Genomic DNA, 22,079 nt, shown 5'->3' with positions numbered 1-22,079 from the left:
CAATATCGACAATTTTCTCACATTTGATGGAACAAAAAGCAAATTACTAGTATTGCAAAGGTGAAATGAAATACACATGTATTAATATACAATTAGTACATAATTTTGGATTACTTATACGTGTATATTTTAAGCTGTTTAACATCAACAATTGACGATGTATTTATTGTAATATAACAATGTTATGTACGGTAGAGTAAAAAAAATCGTTCACATATTTAAAGGTAAATTAAAAGTCTATATCTCAGTTCCCTAGAAGCCCCCCAATAAAAATTTAAAATACATCTTTTTAAAATATACAGTGTCGAGTGTCTTCGTTTGATGGTATTGTTTTTACTCGAATAAAATCCCAATCGGATCATCGCATTCTAATGGCGGACATCACTTAAAACAATGGAACTTGGTAAAATGAGTTCCCGACACTGATGGCGGTGATTATAGGATACGATAAGCGCGTGGCAATGTCACAATCACTATTCATACGCCGCTGACGTAAGAATAAAGTCAGGGATAATGTACATGTAATATAAGTTTACACTGATCAGTTCGGGTCAAATATTTCCCAAAATTTTCCTTTATAGTTCTGGCGTAGGACCATAAAATATATTACCCGGTTGGAAATATTAAAGCGCGTTTGCCCTCTCTCTAGCTACCGACTGGTTCAAAACGGACAGACTCGAAACTTTTTTTAACCTTGAAGAAACGATATTTTTATTTTTTATTCCTGAATGAAATCATTCCGTCAACATCGTATACTGAAATTTTCTGGAAAACCTCTCCAACCTAAACATGCAATATACCGACCTAATAACCCTGAGTCAGGAAGGAGTTGACAAACATTTAAAGTTTCAAAAATGGTCTTATGTGCAAGAGTTTATGATGATTTCTTCCCTACATACTTGATTCTTTTGGTTTTTGAATTTTGAATTTTGAATTTGATTTATTGAAATTGTTCATTGCACTTTCAATTGCTTTAAGTTTTTTGTACAATTTAATCCCATATACAATTTATTCAGACTTTTAGAGTTTTCTAGATCGTTACAAATATACGACAGAAGTGAATGGAAAAATAACCTTCATCGTGAGATGTCGAGGTTCATAAATAGATGTATTTACTTTCTGATTGATTCTGAAATATCTGTAAATGGTATCAAGGTCAATTGGGAACATAACCTGAGAGAGCATTAAAGATATAAATTCTTAGAGACGTGGAATGTGCAATAAAATTGTGCAATGTTTATCTTGTAGCGCTATTCGCTGATTCATTACATGCCACAGTATGCCATAAAAGTTTTTATTTATAAGAGCAAGAAATTGGTGTGATAAATGCACAAGTCTACTTTTGGGTAACGCACAATTTTTTTTTTTTTAATAAAAAGAAATTTAAAGTTTCACGCGCTTCAGAGACTAGGCTAGTTGTGGAATTGGCATATTCTGTTACGTCAATCTACTGTGACGTCACAATAGAACAGCACGTAAAACTTGAATCGGAATGCTGCAATGGCGATGAAAAATCGAATAAATAACGATTTGCACCTTCCATATCTCAAAAGAAAATTCAATTTTGCGACTCGAAAGCAAATTTATGAAGGTAAGATAAAAAATATTTAACGGCATCCTTTTAGTTTATTACAGAGAGCAATATTTTTCAATTCGACCTTTGTTATCTTGTGCAGGACCTCGTAAAAGCATCACCGTATGTAAAATAAAAAAAATCAAAGTAGTAAACATTAGAAACAATAAAAGGTAGAAGTAGAGATCTTAGAAAGTTAATTAGTTTGCAGCATTAATATACAAGGCTAGTGATGCTAAAATTTCATTAGCTGTACAGTTTATTACCGGGTTTACAGCGGTGATTGGGAATCAGTATTTATTCAGTCTTCGATTTTCTCGCTTTCGCATATTCCGGTAAAATAATTGTATCTGGTACATATGATGATGGGAATAACAAGAAAAAGAGAGACAAGACGAGGTAAGGGAAATTCCATTAGATTTTTAAGGGGTAGGTGTGGGTCATAAAGTAGTATACCACAGATCCCAAAAAGTAAATCTTGTTATCCCAGCCAGCTTCTTGTGTTTTGTAGTTGTTATTTAGGCCTATTATAAATTCTTTTGTCACTTGATGAAAAAAGAAGGAAGTTTATATTTATTTTTTGGAAAGAACGAGGGCGCTTTTGATTGGCATTCGGCAGGAATCTGGGCGTACTTGAAAAGTGAAAATTTTATCCACATGTAATATGAAATTTTAACATTCATTTTATTTATCGGGTTCCTGTGAATTGGGAAAGGAAAATTATTTCCCGATAGTGAGATTTGATTTGCTTAAAAATAACTTCAAAATTGGCTAGATCGGGCATTTAGTACAAAATGTTACATTTTTAAACACGTTTTTCTAAAAATTTTCTAACTCTGGGTCTTCTCTCCATGATTTTGAAACGTTATTTGTGTGTATTTGAATTAAAAGAAACGAACATACATTTGTAAAAAATGGAGAGAAGACCCAGAGTCCAGAGACCATGAAAAAAACTTTTTCTAAAAAATCCAATTGTGTAAATGTTGTGCTTCTTTTTCCTTTTATAACAAAATGAGTATGTGTAGCCGTAATAGCTCAGTATGATGGGCTACCTGTTTAGTGCACCATAAATAATTTTTTTTTGGTTCGAGCCTCGCATGGGGCGTTGATTTTTTTTAATGCCAACAATCAATTCTTTTGTCAGTTACAATTTATGTACCGATTTATTCAAATTTTGAATTAGATAAATTTTGGTTCAGTTGCACCAAGAGCGAAATCAATTTCGATCTTCTATTCTACTTACACTTTGATGTACATGTACACTTATCGTACGTCTTTTATCTAATAGGTGTTTTAATAATTTTTTTTTGGTGAAGCTTTCCTTTGTTATTGTATTTCCTAAGAATAACGGGTATAAATATTACAATCTGATATGGTATTCCAAACTTAATGAAAGAAAAATCCTATGGCTGTGTTTGTAAAATCTGACCAGCTACGGTCAGCCAACCAAATCATGGACATCTAAACCATAAATATTTCGTAGAAATGATTCCTGCAGATCACACGGCAAATGCGCCCATCTTCTTTGTTTTTCATGTTTATGCATGGCTTGAAACTGAGAAGAAGAAAAAAAGCCTGGTTTGACAGGAAAATTGAAATTATGATAAGCTTAAATATACGGTTTCATTTGAGATTCGTAGCCATCAATAAAAAATAAATGGATAAATGGAAAGAAAATAGAAGTCAAAATGTTACCGTAACTCGTTCTTATAAAACGTTACAAAACATTTTAAAGATTAATTTTTGACACAAATAAATTTTTAATTCTTGTTTATCACTTTAATGGCTGTTTGAATTTATATCTGAATAATTCCATGCTTTTAAAGTGAGCTTTGAAGAGAACTTTACATTTGTACTTTAAAATGAATAATTCTGTTTGTGTCAAAGACATTTTATTCTCTTTGAAATAAAAAAAAATCGATTACGCGCATGTATAGGCAAATTTAGATGTGTCAATCTTTTATGCAAAATTAATTTAGTTTTATCATTATACAACCACGAAATTCTGTTAAACAACCACCACCGGAAATAATGCAAAAAATTAGCTTGTTGCAAAAATATTTTTCCATCATAAAAATAATTGATAACATAAAACAGCTTTCTTTTCTACCCGATGCATTGATTTGGATCGAATTCAAAGAAGTAAAAAAGCAAATGAAGGTGATCGGATCAAAGACGGCCAATAAACCGAGGCCAATAATTAGAAGTCAATATTAAGGAGGAAATTGAATGTAACATTAAAAGGGGTTCATTTTATTTAAGTCGGAATTAAAGCTAACGGTACAGATCAAACAGAATGGAACATATGAAATATGAAATTCACTTGAAATAAAGAGAAGAATAATCGATTTTGTATAAAAGTATCTGTGCATAGTCTTATACAATACACACGATGTGTTATTATATTTAAAACATTATCTGCGTCCAAATGTTATAAATTAAAAATTTGCAATTTGCTTAAAAACATTGTTTATGCATTAATGAGAAACTATATGATTATATGTATATTTCTTACCAAATTTAATGACATTTTCTGTTCTCCTTAATCGAAAGAAGCTCGATCCGCCGATTTTCCAAATTGTTGTAAATATGAGAATGTCTATTAGTATCATGTGTTTTTTTTCTGAGACGATAGTTAAGCGAATGAATGGAAAAATATGGAAATATATCGCATATTGTATGAAGATATGTATGATGAGATAAAGATATAAGGTACAATAATACACGTGTTCTTTGTGGTCATTGCCTATCAGAGGTATCAAATTCAATGATCATAAATGGTCTGTAACAATTCTATAATCAATGAAAAGAAACTTTTCTAAAATAAATCATTATTCATAAAAAACCTGCAGCTTTTAATTTTGCTTACATGTGCTTGTAATTTGTAAAAGGAAATTTCAAAACTCTGCTCAATATAGCCGAGTCAAATATATACAATGATTGATTATAAAATTCTGTAAATGTAATACTATAAAAGTGTAAGAATGATTTTCTTTACATGGCTTGTCCAAAATATTTTCGTGTTAACCATTGTTCGTATGTATTTTTAGTCACTCGAGATGCCATGGGGAACTATATCGTTCCCCCGGAGGGAAAACCCCTGACGTCACTTGGTGAGTATCTGTTTGATATCAATATTCGGTATTTCTGAAAAAAAAGGTTACTAAATATACAAAATACAACTCACGCCATCATGCATATAAAAATATCAATTTTTTTTTTAGGTTAGGAGGGGGTCAAGCTCTATTTCAATTTAAACAGGGGGATAAATAAAAGAGAAAAAAAAATGTTTAGTAAAAGGAAATTCAATAAGAAGGGATATCTAATGTTTGTACACATCTATCATTAATATACAACATAGAATTATGGACCCCGATAAAGAGAAATGATACCAACACCTAAGGTACTTTAATATATGGGAAACTTTACAGAAAGTTGAGGGTTTTGGATCCGCCTTTCGGGGGGGGGGTCTTTAATATTAATACGTTTTGGAAAATACGTTTTGTACAAAGTGTATAAACTGTAATTAAAAAGATCTATTCAAGCGATTTTGCTCTTCGTATACATTAAATTTTGAGAGAAAAGCCACTTGCAAACATAAAAGAATCATATACACGTTTCGATAATCTTGCAAATAAATATATAATCTGACTAATTACAGGCATCTCAGGATATTTTATGTTCTACATTTTCTCATTAACAATACTTTCTTTTATTTTCAAAAAGTAGGGTAAATATATTTAATTTTCGATATAATCAACAAAAGGGGTAAGATTTATTCATTACTTTAGAACCGTCAACGGTCAAACAGAATTGCATTCGAACGTCGGAACTGCCATTTAATTGCTTGAATAATGCAATTCAATCGTCTGGCACTCCACGTTTTATGTGCACTCTAATGAATTGATAATGCTGCTGACAAAATAATGTCTGGGACAACAGTAACGTTTACTGATTCATAAAATAAAGGGGTCGATAAGCACTGCAATACACTGATCGATTTTACTGTATAGCATTGCGTTTTGTGTATTGGTTATTTAAAACTGCTCGATTGAAAATTAAACGAAGAACTGTTTAATTTAATGATCATGTGCATCGAAACATAACACTCGTTTTCTTAACATCGTATTATCTACAAAACAATGTGATCGCATGGAATGTTTTAAAAACAGTATCTTTTGATAGGTAAAAGTTAAGTACATGTACATTTATACATGATAGATTGTGTTTTGGAGATGATATCCATTTTGTCAATGCAGGTATTTTCTCATAATTTCCTTCCATACATGTATATAAAATAATGTTAAAATATGATTAACAAAGCTCTAAACAGTTACGAAAAGATATATCATATAAAGATGAGTTTATCTTGCATTTCATTTTCAAATTGGGATTCTTGTCATATTTCTCCAGGGAAAAATCCAAAAATAAATGCATGAATAACAATAAATCAATGTTGCTCCTTAAGTATGCGAAAATGTGTGCAAGTTTACAATGTTTTCGCATATATTTGTCAAAAATAATGTTTTATACACGTTTAATCAAATTAAGTCAGTTACACTGTACTTATATTTCATTTACTCTATATCACACCAAAGAGCAGATCACTCTAACTACATAAATCTACAAGGGACTTCAGTAGGCCGTCTTTATTGTTTCCTTAAGTTAAGATCCCCCGCCCCTTCCTAAAGTTAAAAATACTAATTCAAGTGCCACTAATATACATGTTCGTTATCTACATAATACGTATCTGAATCAAATAATTTATATTTTTTATTTTAAAAATAATGAAAAAGTTATACTAAAACGAAAAGCCGACAAAATAACCTGCTAATCAATCATTTGCACGGGGTCTTTTTTTCTTTTTCATTTTCAGATAATGTGAATGTCTGAGAGCCATATAATAATCACTAATACATTCCACATATAACGATATATGTCAGAAGACCTAAATCACAAAGTACAGTAATGGATTTCCCCAAATTTGATAATCAGTGCCACTGTAGCCGAGGAGAGATAGATTCTCATGAAGATATATTGTAATAGTGGATATCGATATCCACCATTACAATATTTATATCATTTAAAGCCCAAGGTCATATTGGGGTCACTGTCATTTCATTACCCCGATCTAAGGATAAGGAGATCCATTAAAGTTTTTTTTTTTTACATAAAAATATATATAGTAAAATATTTTCATTATGAATCATGCGCAATAATTAGTATATGTAAGCTAAACCAGTTTCGGATAAAGTCTAGGATTTTTCCACCAGAAAAAAGCATGATAAACAGAGATTTGCCTGCTATTTATATACATGTATATGCAGTCTATATGAAAATGTGGACTTTTGTTCTTTTTGTATAAAGTAGAGTCTTGTCTTGAAATGAAATAAAATAAATAAATAAATATTTGAGTGTTTTTACACGTTTTTATGCAAAATTGCTTTAATTTTGTAGCACGAAATATTTCCAAAACCAAAACCAAAAAAAAAAAAAAGCTCGAAAAAAGATACCTAAAAGTAGATTTCAAGAAACTTTAGGACTTGTTGTGTGTTTTCACTTCATTTAAAAATTATTTTTATTTTATTTAAGGTGATCCAACCCCTGGACCCGCGGATTATCTACCTTTAATCAGTCATAAGGAATCACTTCCCCATTACTCTATTTCCGGAAAACATCAAACAAGAAAAGGTAAGATTCGATATTTAAAGAGAAAATTAAAACTCTTCAGCTCTTTTTTGAATACAAAATTATTACATGTAATTTTATAATGCTGTATTTCAAATACGCACAAGTGTTTTTTTTAAAAATGTTTCTGAATGAAATAATTAAGAGCGATCATATGTGCATATGAATGATATAAAAATACATGTATAATTTGTCATTGACTACAGTCTGTAAAAACCAATAACATTAAAGCATAGCATCTTCTCTTAAGAGTGTACATCGATCCCGACTTAATTATTTGCGTCACTTACGTTAGGCACACACTAACTCACTCATCCACTAACTTACTATAGACACAAACTCACTCATCCACTAACTTACTATAGACAGTAACTCACTCATCCACTAACTTACTATAGACACTAACTAACTCATCCACTAACTTACTATAGACTCTAACTCACTCATCCACTAACTTACTATAGACTCTTACTCACTCATCCACTAACTTACTATAGACACTAACTCACTCAACCACTAACTTACTATAGACACTAACTCACTCATCCACTAACTTACTATAGACACTAACTCACTCATCCACTAACTTACTATAGACACTAACTCACTCATCCACTATCTTACTATAGACACTAACTAACTCATCCACTAACTTACTATAGACTCTTACTCACTCATCCACTAACTTACTATAGACACTAACTCACTCATCCACTAACTTACTATAGACACTAACTCACTCATCCACTAACTTACTATAGACACTAACTCACTCATCCACTAACGTACTATAGACGCTAACTCACTCATCCACTAACTTACTATAGAGACTAACTCACTCATCCACTAACTTACTATAGACTCAAATTTTGTTGCGAGTGGGTTTTAATTAAAATAAAATCGAAGAAATTAATAAAGTTATGAGTATTTTTTGCTTTTTGACAGACAGTGGTAATCCCGGCCCCTCAGATTTTTCTACCAGCGGGGACTTGATCTGGAAAAACAAAACAGTTACTTTCAAAGGAAGAAGTAAATGTTCATTTGACGAAGAAGGTGAGATGGTTTTGTGTAGAATAATTAAGTATTCCTATAAGCATAAATAATTTTGGGATCGAATTAAAGACATCCAACAGACTGCCTAAATAACCATAAATGTACATAGAGAAAAAAAAAATCACTTATATATAATACTACGCATTTGACAAAGAACTTAATGTATCATTAAGACTTCTCGTTGTTCCAGTAATGAGCATAGGTACTTTTTATTTCACTCTTAGCTGAGAAGTACTGTACAGTTATCGGACCAGCGAAGTACAACTCTAGCTATCAACAGGTAGGAAATAATTGTGGTCCAAAATTTAGTATCGCCCACAAGCAGCGTGCTGACGTCTATACCGGTCCCCCCAACAGTCAGGTTCAGCCCGTGGACTCCCAAGGTAGGCTATGGAATACCGAGAAAAACTTTACACCAGACACTTCACAATTACTATTTTATTGGTGGTATATAATTTTTTTATATAACATAATTTCAATTTATAGGTTTTTCAACACCCGGACCGAATTATAGACCAAATTCCTCTTACTTCGGTCGAGGTCCAAAGAAATCATTTGGAGTAGCAAGGACGACAGTTTGGAAGTACTCACCAGGCATGTTATCAATGATTTTCCTCAAAAATTAATATTCTGACGTCCATGTACCCGGCCAGACTTTCTATATTAAGCTACATGTAACGTTTATGACGTAACGTCAGGAATTGCTACTAATAGGAAATAATACGCTCAATCCGTTTAGAGCTTACATTTACAGTACAGTCTTGATAATAAACATGTAGTGTTTCATATGAAAGCAAAGGATTTTTTTCTCACCAATAATGTTGTAACAAAAAGAAGTATTATTACAAGGTATGTACACATTGACAGACTACAATATTCCGGAATAACGTCAATTTTCGTCCTGTCCCGTTGTAACAGAAAAATACCTTCAACAGATTTTATTTTAGAAAAAAGTTGAAAAATCTTCTCGCATCTCTTTGATAATTTACAGGATCGTTCACTTACATCATATTTAGACATCCTATGTTTGTTGTCAACCTCTGTTAAGAGAATAGATACCCACGTCCTTTGAAAAAAGTCCTTCAAGATGTCCCATTCAATGAAAATTTAGTGTAACGCATTTTCCATCGTGAAAAAAGAAAAATTTGTCGGTAAAATGTACAAATTTGAATTGACATACAATGAGTACTTTTAAACAACAACTTGTTCCAAAAAGATAATCAAAATTTTCCAGGCGCTAAGGTTTTTAATCGAACATAATCTGTGTCTTGCAAATATGTCCCGCTGCGTAAATGACGCAATGTCAAATATATATTATTTAATAGTTTATTAACTTATTCCGAATTCAAGAGGCAATGTTTATTAAAATTTATATCAGTGGAAAGTACTGAGAAATTACTTTTGATACATAAAGGTTTCATAAGATCTTACCGGTTAATAAGAAAATTACTAGAGAATCGAAATGTCTTGCAGAAATGTCCCCAGCTGCTTAAAATGACGTATGACGTTCTATGAATGCACGATTTGGGACATACGTCAATGTGCATTTCCTATTAATTTATTTGCGTATTGTTGTACCCTTCATACTTAACATGTTCATCTTTGATTATCACTTCTCTGTATCCTTAAACTGCTTTTTTCTGTTGATTTTTTTAAATGATCACCATAAAACGATTACTAGTATCGCATACAAATGTAGTTAAAATTTTAAATCCATCCAAGTGCAGAATTTTCAATATGCAAGAGAGAAAACAATGATAGAAAATTAAAAATACAGCGTAGTTTGTTTTGATGACCTGCTTCATCGAAAAAAGTATATTTACCCAAGGTTCTGTCAACAAATTACTATTAATAATTACTTCAATGGGATTACATGTAATTCTTTAAACACTGCACGTTAACAATTCATATTGACGTTTTGACGTTACAACGTTGAGTGGCAATTCCTGACGTTGCATCTTATGCCTTCATTCCAGGTCCCTGTGATTACATTGTTAACCCGACGTCACGTGGTCCGTCCTACTCCTTTGGTTGTAAACTGCCGCCCCCTCCAAATGTTCAACAAAGTACGGTTAAGTGATGGGATAACTAATTGATAAAAAGTAATCAATTCATAAACAATTCTTCTGCACTGGAGTTCAAAATAAAAACTTATTTTTTGTTAATGTCTGCTGAGAGTCAATAACTTGTATACAATTAGAATTTATATATATACTCTGGATCCATAATTTATCAAAATTTCCAACTGAAAACAAAATTTATATGTAAATTTCTGCACACCGAGCTGATGGCAGATTATGTATTATATCTGTAGCCGTTAATAAGGACAGCCCTGCGCCGAACACGTACGATCTCGGTACTACTATTGGTAGAGCCACGTCTGTAATCATAGCGAGCAGGAGGCAGGAGAAAGACAGAGACACAAGTAAGTAACCTTCATTACCTCAAGTTAAACAAGAAAGCACCATTAATTACCTCTCCTGTTAAACAAGTTAAACCGATGTAAATTTGCATAAAAAAGAGAAAATACGAAAAAGTTACCTATTTTCTTACCTCGCAACCTTAATTACCTCACAGATTAAACAAGTAAGCAACCTTAACTACGTCTCAGGTTAAACAAGCAAGCAACTTTAATTACGTTTCAGGTTCGACACGTAAGCAACCTTAATCACGTCTCAGGTTCAACACGTAAGCAACCTTAATTAAATCTCAAGTTAAGCAAGTAAGCAACCTTAATTACATGTACATCTCAGATTAAACACGTAAGTAACCTGAATTACGTTTAAAGTCGAACAAGTAAGCAACCTTAATAACGTCTCAAGTTAAATAAGTAAGCAACCTTAATTACGTCTCAGAATAAACACGTAAGCAACCTTAAGTCTCAAGTAAAACAAGTGAGCAGCCTTGATTACTTCTAAGGTTAAATAAGTAAGCAACATTAATTACTTCTCAGGTTAAACACGAAAGCAACCTTAATGATGCCTTAGGTTTAACACATAAGCAACCTTAATTATGTCTCAAGTTAAACAAGTATGCAACTTTAATTACGTATCACGTTCAACACGTAAGCAACCTTAATTACGTCTCAGATTAAACACGTAAGCAACTTTAGCTAAGTTTCAAGTTAAACAAGTAAGCAACCTTAATTGCGTCTCTTGTAAAAGACTTTAGCAACCTTAACGTCTCAGGTCAAACAATTAAGCAGTTTTAATTATGTCTCAGGTTAAGCAAGTTAGCAACCTTACTTACGTATCAGGTTAAGCAAGTAAGCAGTTTAAATTACGTCTCAAGTTAAACAAGTAAGCAACCTGAATTACGTCTCAAGTTAAACAAGAAAGCATCCTTAATCACGTCTCAGGTAAAACACGTAAGCAACCTTAATTACGTCTCAGCTTAAACACGTAAGTAACCTTAATTACGTCTCAAGTTAAACAAGTAAGCAACTTTACTTATGTTTCAGGTTCAACACGTAAGTCAAACAGGTAAACGACATCAATTATCACTCAAGTTTAACAAGTAAGCAACATTAATTACCTCTCAGATTAAGCAAGTACAAGTAACCTTAATTACTCAAGTTTAACACTTAAGAACCTGTGATAATACCTCTCAAGTGAAACAAGTAACAAGCACCCTGAATGACCTCTCGGACTTAACAACTGAACTCTATATGAATTACATCTTAGGGTAAATAAGGAAGTTTCTTCTCAGTTTCAATATGTTTATAGTTCCTTTTTAAATTACTCTGAGGTTATATAATATTATTAAATTTAATTCACCAGGACGATTAGAGGATGTTTTAGGATAAAAATATTCTTATATAAATATCTTGTTGCATACACTTGCACAATAATTGATCTATAACGCAATATTTTTATCTTTATAATCTATGATATGATTTTATATGATTTGCTTCTCTCAAAGATATATTTCCATCAGTGCATAGGGGTCCTTCGAATGTCAAAAGGATTTTCTTACAATATATGAAAAATATTTGATAAAAAACCACATTCTTTTTTAAATTTTCAAGGTGGACCATCTCCTGCACGATATTACCTTCCGGAATCCCTTATCAGAGACAACAAAGCTACAACCCTGGCATACAAGTGGTTTGATCCTGAAGGTACTGTAACGAAAATCCACCCTGATCACAAGTGAATGATATTTCATAAAACGTCCAGATTGTGGCGCCAGTAATGTTTCAGAGTCGAGAATTAGACATCTCATTCTGAAACAATCATTGATTTTGAGGCTCTGACAAACTATATAGGTATATAGTGTAAATATAAAAACCTTTCAGTTTTTAAAGCCAAAGAAAATAAAACTTCACTAGAATCATGAGTCAATATTTTGCGAGATCAATGATGGATCTGAATAGTTCTAGTAGCCACATAGGGGTTCCCCGCCTCGACCTGAAAAAGACGCTGAGTCACAACGATCTCAGTCCGCGGACATTCTTCACCACTGGTTCAAAGTCTGACATACTGAGTCCGCGGTACTTCGAGGACACTCCGGCCCCTAATTCTTATCGAATGAAGACCACTATAGGCAGTACACCAGGAGTATCATTTAAAGGTGACCGGAAACGAAACTTCGATTCAGCCAGAAAAGAGGCTTGTTTTCTTCTGCCAAATTTAGTAGATGATACGCCCGGTCCAAATGCTTACAACGTGGAAGAAAAGTTTGGTTTTGGGAGTAGTAGAGCTTCATTAAAAGGTCGTCGAAGTGGACCGTTTCAGTCAAATCGAGGTCAAATGCACATAACACCCCAGTTTGATGAAAGAGGCTCAAGACTACTGGGCCCTCAAACTTACGATATACCCTCATCAATCGGAAAAACGCAAGGGGTCTCTTTGAAAGGAGATCGTGAAAGAAACTTCAATGAAACACCAAGACTGAACTGTGGGTTCCTTCTTCCAAAAACTATAGAGAAAACGCCTGGGCCCGGAAGTTATAATATTGGCTCAACAATGGGAGTTCATTCCCCGTCTCCGAGTTTTAAAGGTAGTAGAAGTAGCCTTGGTCCATTTCAGACCGACACTGGCCGAACATATATCGGTCCTGAATTGTCGACAAATCGAAGGAACGATAAAATGTACGACGTTCCTGTAGCTGTCGGTACCACTCCGGGTGTGTCAATGAAGGGAGATAGGCATAGACAGTTTGACACAGCTAAGACCCAGAATGCTGTGTTCTTAGTTCCGGATATGATTGATCAAACTCCAGCACCAGGAGCATACGAGATTAAAAGCACAATCGGAGCAGAAACTGCAGCAGTATCGTTTAAGGGATCACGTGCTGAAAGCAGAGCACAAACGAAGCAAAAGTCAAGACAGCGGGCATTTGTTGAAATGAATACACCTGGTGTTAGTTTTAAAGGAGACCGAACCCGACGATTTGATCACCTGAAAGAATATCACGCTACATTTTTACTTCCTGCTGAATCTAATGATGCTCCCGCCCCGGGTTCATACAACATTAAAACAACAATCGGAAGTGGTTTCAATGGTTTAAAAGACAATCGGGTTCGGGATCACTATGGTGGACCATTCCAAGGAAACAGTGGTCCAATGTATATCAAACCCGAGATTAACACAAAAGATAAAACACCAGGACCAAACGATTATAAAGTGAACAGTTCGACTTTGTTTTCTTCCCCTGCCGTCTCCCTCAAGGGGAGGCGACTCAAATCCCTTTTTGGAGGTACAAATGTTTGAAGAGTGTGTTTGCTGTGTTCGGGGAGGTTATAGTAGTGGCTACACGATTCCTTAAAACCGTGTTCATCTTAGCACAAATACAATCTATTTTTTTCAGCGATATTTATTAGCTCACCTGAGCCAAAAGCTCAAGTGAGTTTTTCTGATCAAAATTTGTCTGTTGTCTGTCGTTTTCGTCGTCTGCGTCGTCGTAAACTTTTCACATTTTCATCTTCTCAAGAACCACTGGGTCATTTTCAATCAAATTCTTGGGTGAAGGGGATTCATGTTTGTTCAAATGAAGAGCCAAGTCCTCTTCCAAGGGGAGATAATTATGAATTAATAAAAAATTAATGTCATCTTTTAAAAATCTTCTTATCCATAACCATTGGGTCAGGAAAGATGAAACTCATGTGGAAGCATCCTCAGGTAGTGTAGATTCAAGTTTATTCAAATCATGACCCCCGAGGGTAGGACGGGGCCACAATTGACGATCAAAGTTTTAGATAGGCATACATAGGAAAATCTTTTAAAATCTTCTTCTCCAGAACCACTGGGCCAGGAAAGATGAAACTCATGTAGAAGCATCTTCAGGTAGTGTAGATTCTGTTTTGTACAAATCATGACCCCCGGGGGTAGGGCGGGCCACAATGGCTGATCAAAGTTTAACGTAGGAATATATTGGAAAAGTCTTTGAAAATCTTCTCCAGAACCACTGGGCCAGAAAAGATGAAACTCATGTAGAAGCATCCTCAGGTAGTGTAGATTCTATTTTGTACAATTCATGATCCCGGGGGTAGGGCGGGGCCACAATTGACGATCAAAGTTTTACATATGAATTTATAGGAAAAATCTTTGAAAATCTTCTTCTCAAGAACCACTGCGCCAGTAAAGATGAAACTTACATGATAACATCCTCAGGTAGTGTAGATTCAATTTTGTTCAAATCATGACCCCCAGGGTAGGGCGGGCCACAACTGACGATCAAATATTTACATAGAAATATATAGGAAAAATCTTGGCCAGGAAAGATGAAACTTATGTGAAAACATCCTCAGGTAGTGTGCCGGTAGATTCAAGTTTGTTCAAATCATGACACCCATAGGGAGGACGGGACCACAATGGACAATTAAAGTTTTACATGGGAATAAATACATAGGAAATTTCTTTAAAACTCTTCTTTTAAAAAACCATAAAGCCATGATTGGTCATATTTTTATAGCATCCTCACGTAGTGTTGATTCAAGTTTGTTCAAGTCATGAACGGGAAGTAGGGGTTGGGTAGGGTTGGCCACAATTGGGGATCAAAGTTTTTATCAAGGAATTTTTTTCCCCAAGAACAGAAAAACCATGTTTAATCATTTTGATATGGAGGCATCCGCAGGTAGTACAAAGTCATATTGGTTCAAATGAGGGCTCCTGGCAGGGGTAGGACTGGGCCACAATTGGGGGGGGGGGGTGTCAAATGAATAAACAGGAAAAAAATCATCTGCTCGAAAATAGCAAAGGCATTTGTTGTATGGAAGCATCATCAGGTAGTTGGTAATATAAGATTCCAGACCCCCCAATGTAAACTTCTCAATACTGAAGTGATTTCTGCTTTTATTTCCTAGCCAATGTGCTCAGGTGAGCGATGTGGCCCATGGGCCTCTTGTTTTGGTATAAGGGTCATTTTTACAAGTACTGCAATGTGATATTTTACACACAGTCAAATTTTGCCATGTAGTTCAAAGCTTAGACTTTTCTGAGCTTTCACTTTTAGATTTCATAGTGTCAAGCTTTTATATATGCAGATTGTGGGTATTTTTAAAAACTTATGCATTGTTCTCATTTATAATGAAAAGAGCGGTGATCTGTAAGCACCAGTATATAATTCTTACCAAAAATATAACTGACTTAAAATAAAAATTCATATCTTACAGAAATAAATGTTCCTTAACCTAATGAAAATATGTTTGAAGCTTTCAAGTTTAATTTTACAAGCTTCAACTAGATGTCCTCTAAATTGTTACATTCAATTTAATCCAGAGCCAACACGACCAGGTCCCACGGATTACACCCTAACGAAAGCAAACCTCCGGAAGACCCCGATGTTCACTAACCGCCAAAAAACAAAACCGTCATTCCCGGATTCTCTGAATTATACTCCAAAAGGTAGTGTTTTTTCTTCTCCTGTAAGCAACATAGATATGACTGTAATATATCTAATATATCATGGTATAAATCATAGTGATGGAGTTTTTAATGTTTAATTTATGATGTTTGGTTAGCTGATAGTTTTTTTTTTAAAATTATGCGCTTTTTTCTTTAGCAATTTGTGGCCAAATAAATAATTTTATACCTTAATATACAATAAAGGTTTTAAAATAAATTTGTAAAAAGAACAAATGGATTTTTTTTTTTTACACTTCGTGTTTCTAGAGACATGTCAATTTTAATAATCATATCTACACTCCTTTTTGACGTCAGACTCCGTTGATTTACCCGGACCTGGAAGTTACAGTACCCGGAAGAAGTTCTCAGCCAATGATTCTCCTGCTTACAAAATTGGAGAGAAACTCCAAGAGAAACTAAGTGAGATTTAGCAATTTATGCTATTTGAAAATATGAAACTCAGCACTACATTTTAACTTTTCTGCGCCTCGGTTGACAATGGATTTCTTGGGGTGAAATTTTTCAATGTTACACTCTACTACTGCTCCTCAGTTGACAGTGGTTTTCTTGCTTGGGACGAAAGTTTGCTATGTTACACTCAACTACATGCAAGATTTATATAATTTTTTATATTTTCATGTAAATAAGTTGAATCTGATTGCTCGAAAAACATTTGTTGAAAAACACTATTACCCGCTGAATAATGAAGCCACGCCCTCCAGCGTAGCAACAGTCAACATTGCTTGACGACGGGTGATATTCCAAAAAATAGCGACTGCGCAGAATTTATGCGCGCACGGTTCACTGTTCTATGTATTTTTATAAAACATTCAGTATAATATAATGAATATTGCATGTAGCTGAGAGTAACATCGAAAATTTTTATATATTTATATAATATCGTGCTTATTCATTTTCAGACGAAAATCCCGCCCCAAACAAATACGAGTACGAAAAGGGAGTGCCAGAGGGCCCTGCCTTCTCCATGGGAAAACGATTTGATATCCCAGATAGTGAGTATTAACTTTATTTGATATCCCAGAGATTGGGTATTTGCTGTATTTGATATCCCAGATAGTTACCGGGGGTATTCTTAATTTAATGTGTTTGATATCCAGGATAATGAGTATTATCTAGCAGAATTTGATATTCATGATAGAGAGTATTTACTGTATTTGATATCCCAGATAGTGAGTATATACTGTATTTGATATCCTAGATAGTGAGTATATACTGTATTTTATATCCCAGATAGTGAGTATATACTGTATTTTATATCCTAGATAGTGAGTATATACTAAATTAAATATCCTGGATAGTCCTTGATTTGATTTCCCGAATTGTGAATGATAACTGGATTTGATAACTGGTTAATTTGTTAAAAGTCTTTTTCTATTTGATATCCCGTAAAGTGAATTCGTATTTACTATTTTTGATATCTTTAGATAGTGAATTTGATATTCCGGATAGTAAGTATCTGGGATTTAATATTCCCGGATGCTAAGTTTATACTGGATTGATATCCTTGAAAGTGAGTACATGTACGAGTATGTTATAAATCTGATATCCCAGGTACTGTGTATACGATATTTGAAATCCCAGATAGCGAGTTAACTGAAATAATTTTTTGGATAGTTTTTTTTTTAAGATTTGATATCTAAGATAGTCTACACGAATTATTCTACCTTAAACGTCAATATACAGAAGGTGTATATACAGTGTTCTCTTACAGTGTTACTGTGTACCCAAATTCAGGATTTCATATCTTACTTTTAATATTATTAACTGTTTGAAATCCCGAATAATGAATGAACTTGTTTAACAACAACGAATTTGAAGAAATTTAGACTGATAAAAAAAAATAAAATTATAATTGGGGTTTCTTTTTTTTCAGGTCGGCTAAGTCCCGGGCCTGCCACATATTCCCCACAGGATCTCCCCGGTGCCCCCAAATACTCCATGACGGGGAGACACCCCAGCTCCAAAGGTAAAATAATTGCGTATATATCTGGAGAAATTTCACAGAGAAATTAATCCAGAAACGATCATAAAGTTTTGTGCGCAATATAAATACATTTTTTTTCATTGTGTGACACTGTACATCTGTGGTCGTCCATCCCGATTCTTTTCAGACCAGCGAGCTTCAAATTTACAGCTCATGTCAATCGTTCTATGGAAGGGACGTTAAACAAGCAAACAAACGAACCATTTCAACCCTTACAACGGTCATTGTGATTCAGGAGCATAAACTTCACGTCATAACGTAGTGTTCAGAGGATTTGTTTTAAAAGTTCATCCTTGCGTTGCGGATTCGAATCCCACTGCGCTAGGTGGAGACCGGTCATTAGGATTAAACTTTTCTTTGTTTGTTTGTATGTTGTTTAACATCCCTCTCGAGAATTTTCATATGGAGATGCTTCCACTTGACATTGGAGAGCTGCAAATTTTATCCTATACTCGGCACTCATGGCCGTTGAGAAGGGAGGGTCTTCTCAGTGCCAGCACCTACTGCGACACGGGACCTCGGTTTAAACAGTCTCGTCCATAGGACCGGTCTCCTTGGTTCCACAGTGGGATTCGAACCCGCGACGTAAGGATGAACTCCATACTTCGCGACTCTAGAGTAGACGTTCTAACCATTGCGCCAAGCGGGCGACTAGGATGAAACGTAAATTATCAACCAAGGTCCCATGTAACAGTAGGTGCTGGCACGAAAATATTCCTCACTGCTCAATGGAGACAGACTAATTTTGCAGTGGAGGAGTCTCGCTGTGAGGAAAAATTTCTCGAAGGGAGATAAACAAACATATATATAAAGAAACAATCAATTTTCAAAACAGTCAGAGTGGCGTGATTCCGTACTCCTACAAGTGAGAGACTCGGTTAACGTCCCTACGCTCCTTATATACCTCACCTTACATCCGACATTTTGGACAGAAAACATTATATCATACATAATATATCATACATAAATCATAAATAAATAATTCATAAATCCTTGCATGGGAGGTAAAAATCACAAGAAATAATTTATTCAGTTTGCATCACAGGCACCAAACTCCCTTGAATTTTTGACTCCCTAGTATATGATAAAGAGCAACTCGCTTGAATTTTTGAACCCCTAGTATATTATAAAGAGCTCTTTATACATATATTAGACATATGCTAGGGGGTCAAAAATTCAAGCGAGTTTGGTGCCTTTGGTTTGCATCATAGTTCATTGAATAAATCAAAATTGTCAATTTGTCATTATTTTAATTTGTCACTTGAAGCACTTTTGATTTTGCTTCACGTTAACTTAACGGATCGCTAGTCGGAAAACTATGAGGCGCCGCTTTGGTATTTACTGGTAAAAATTGATATCACCTATTTGAATAGGTGATATCACTTATTCGAATTGGTGATATCACCTATTCGAATTGGTGATATCACCCATTCATTTTCAAAAGGTGATATCACCTATTCGAAAAAGTGATATCACTTATTCGAATAGGTGATGTCACATATTCGAATTTGTGATATCAACTATTGGAAATGAATCACCTATTCGAATAGGTGATATCACCAATTCAAATCAAATAGATGATATCACCTATTTGAATAGGTCAGTGGCGGATCCAGAGGGGGGGTTACGGGGGTTGCAACCCCCCCTTTGGATTTGCAAAAAAGAAAGAGAAATTACAAAGTTCCAATTTTTGGTTGTGTTTTTACTACAGAAAATGTAAGGTGAAAGGCTAATGTTGTAATATATAAAGAAATTTGGTTGTAAAAACAAAATAAAACCCCATCCCTTTACAAAATAGGATTTTCAGGTTCTGGGATTTATTTTCCTTTCTTTTTCAAAAACTTTCTGGTAATGTATACAAGTACTTTTTCCCAGATTGATCAACGTCCCACTTTCAAAAACCATACTCCACCCTGTATCGATATTCTATTGAGTTATTCAACTATATGCATGTGTACAACGTACGTTTTTAACTGTTTTCGCCTTCACCCCCCCCCCTTTTGAAAAAAAACCTCAACCCCCCCTTTGAAAAATTTCTGGATCCGCGCCTGTAGGTGATATCACTTATTCGAATAGGTGATATCACCTATTCAAAATCTGAATAGGTGATATCACTTATTCGAATAGGTGATAACACTTTTTGGCAGTTAATACCAAAACGGTGCCCCATAGAAAACAAAATTTCAGTCAACTTTATTTCATAGCGGAAAACTTTTTCTTTTCGTCAGAATTTTTGCATTTCATTCCCGAATTTTAAACACGACTTGAATGTCAAAAACTAAATTTTTTTAATAAAACGATTTATTTCTACTTGGAGTTTCGGCGGCGAAAATATTTTACAATGTTTGCTAGAGATTACTCGGCGCCAAGTCAAAAGTACAGTCATGTATCTCGGCGTGAACCTCTAGCATGCAAAAGTATGCGATTTCACAGTGAGATATAAACTTTACAAATCCCCACAACATGAATTTCAGAAAGACAACAAAAATAATACAAGTGCACATGTTAAAGTGTTATAAAAGAAAGGCATCTATGATAACACCTGATATTTTTTATTTCAAAACATAATATTAATTTTTTTTATCAGTTGAGGAAGGACCAGGTCCGAATGCATACAATCTACAACATGATCAGCATACGGAAGTCGGAACATCGCTTAAAAGTAGAGCCAGTCCGTATGTGTATTCCGGATTCCAGACTAACAAGTTTATGGAGGATAAAGGGTCCAGTACTCTTGCTGCTCAAGGCTGATTTCTTCGTTGTTTTTTTATTTAGATATTGAAAAGAAAGTATTGAATATCTTGTGATCAGTATACTCAATATGACGTATTCTATCAGTATTGAATTTTTTTTCATTTTATAGTCATAATGTACATGAACATGTATTTGATATATTATATTATATTTTTTTTTTTATATATTTAGTATTTTATTTTCCTTTTGTAAAATGGACTTATTTGCCAATAGATCAATTCACTGCAGTGTAATATTGATTTGATGTATATAAACATGTATATTATTTTTGATAATCAACAATGATAACAACTATAAGTCTAAGGTTAATAATGGGTTTCAAAAATAAACATTGTAAAAATATTTTATATAACAAGTTGTCAAGACATTAAATTATTATTTTCATGAAAAAATAACAATTATTATTGATCACTTCATGTATGCACTTAATAAACACATTTATTTATTTAAAATAATGCGTTTTGGTTGTGTGTCATATTCTTGCGCGATAGTACACGTACTCCATGTTTGTCTCTGCAATAAAAACTGATGGTGAAATATGGTATAGTATCCAATGGATGTGTGATCTCATGGAGAAACAAGAATTCAGTATCCAAACAATATGCAGAGTTCTGATATTCCGGCATGTGCACCTGAACACCTTTATCTTGGAAACTAAGGAGTAGTTATCCAAACAAAAAAAGTATCTTTTTGGCAGCCCCCTTATTTTCCTATGAACACGGTATTTTTTTCTACAAATATGTATTTTATATTTTTCACATTTTACAGACAAATAAAGTACATGGTTATGATAAGCAATGCTTGGCGTGTCTTCCCAAATTGTAAGAGTTTTGGTCCTTGGAACAGACCAGAGGCGTCGGAACCGGGAAGGGGTGGGGGCTCCCCTTTTCTGCAAAGATACTAGTAGATATAATATAGGCATTGAGCATTGGGGCGTAGGTTTATCTTCCCCCCTCGCAAGAGGTATGTTGCAGTTTAGGTCAAAAAAGAGGGCTTAAATAGGCTTTGCCTTCAGCCCAATCCTATTCACTTTTATTTGTGAATAAAATTTTGTATAAAAAAGGGTAAGTGGTAGTGTTTGTAAAAAAAATTGGTATTAAAAGAAGTTCGATCCTGGGTACTAGTGTACAGTCAATGATGAAGACGGCAGCTCTTCCAA

At 34.1% G+C, this 22,079-nt stretch overlaps 1 protein-coding gene across 3 annotated transcripts; it reads left to right on the top strand.

Annotated features, from left to right (window-relative positions):
• Positions 1-1,478: 1,478 nt before the first annotated feature.
• Positions 1,479-21,040, top strand: LOC134245331 (uncharacterized). Of its 3 annotated transcripts, none has more exons than XM_062727637.1 (14): positions 1,479-1,591; positions 4,624-4,686; positions 7,166-7,264; positions 8,207-8,314; positions 8,539-8,697; positions 8,801-8,908; positions 10,291-10,380; positions 10,629-10,739; positions 12,342-12,434; positions 16,036-16,161; positions 16,477-16,581; positions 17,082-17,174; positions 18,056-18,148; positions 20,754-21,040. In XM_062727637.1, exons 1-14 carry the CDS (start codon positions 1,501-1,503, stop codon positions 20,915-20,917), a joined length of 1,503 nt encoding a protein of 500 aa, XP_062583621.1. In that variant the 5' UTR covers positions 1,479-1,500; the 3' UTR covers positions 20,918-21,040. The 3 variants fall into 3 exon arrangements, with proteins under 3 accessions (XP_062583621.1, XP_062583627.1, XP_062583616.1); XM_062727643.1 differs by lacking the exon at positions 1,479-1,591 and adding an exon at positions 1,924-1,972; XM_062727632.1 differs by lacking the exons at positions 1,479-1,591; positions 4,624-4,686; positions 7,166-7,264; ... (4 more) ...; positions 10,629-10,739; positions 12,342-12,434 and adding an exon at positions 12,521-14,014.
• The last annotated feature ends 1,039 nt before the right edge of the window (positions 21,041-22,079 follow it).

The sequence above is a fragment of the Saccostrea cucullata genome, unplaced genomic scaffold (genome assembly GCF_032062105.1).
Source record: "Saccostrea cucullata isolate Sc308-1 unplaced genomic scaffold, CSIRO_AGI_Scuc_v1 ctg2088, whole genome shotgun sequence".
Classification (NCBI taxonomy): Eukaryota; Metazoa; Mollusca; class Bivalvia; order Ostreida; family Ostreidae; genus Saccostrea; species Saccostrea cuccullata.
Note: the sequence above shows the minus strand (reverse complement) of the source record. Positions and strands in the feature narration are given on the sequence as shown.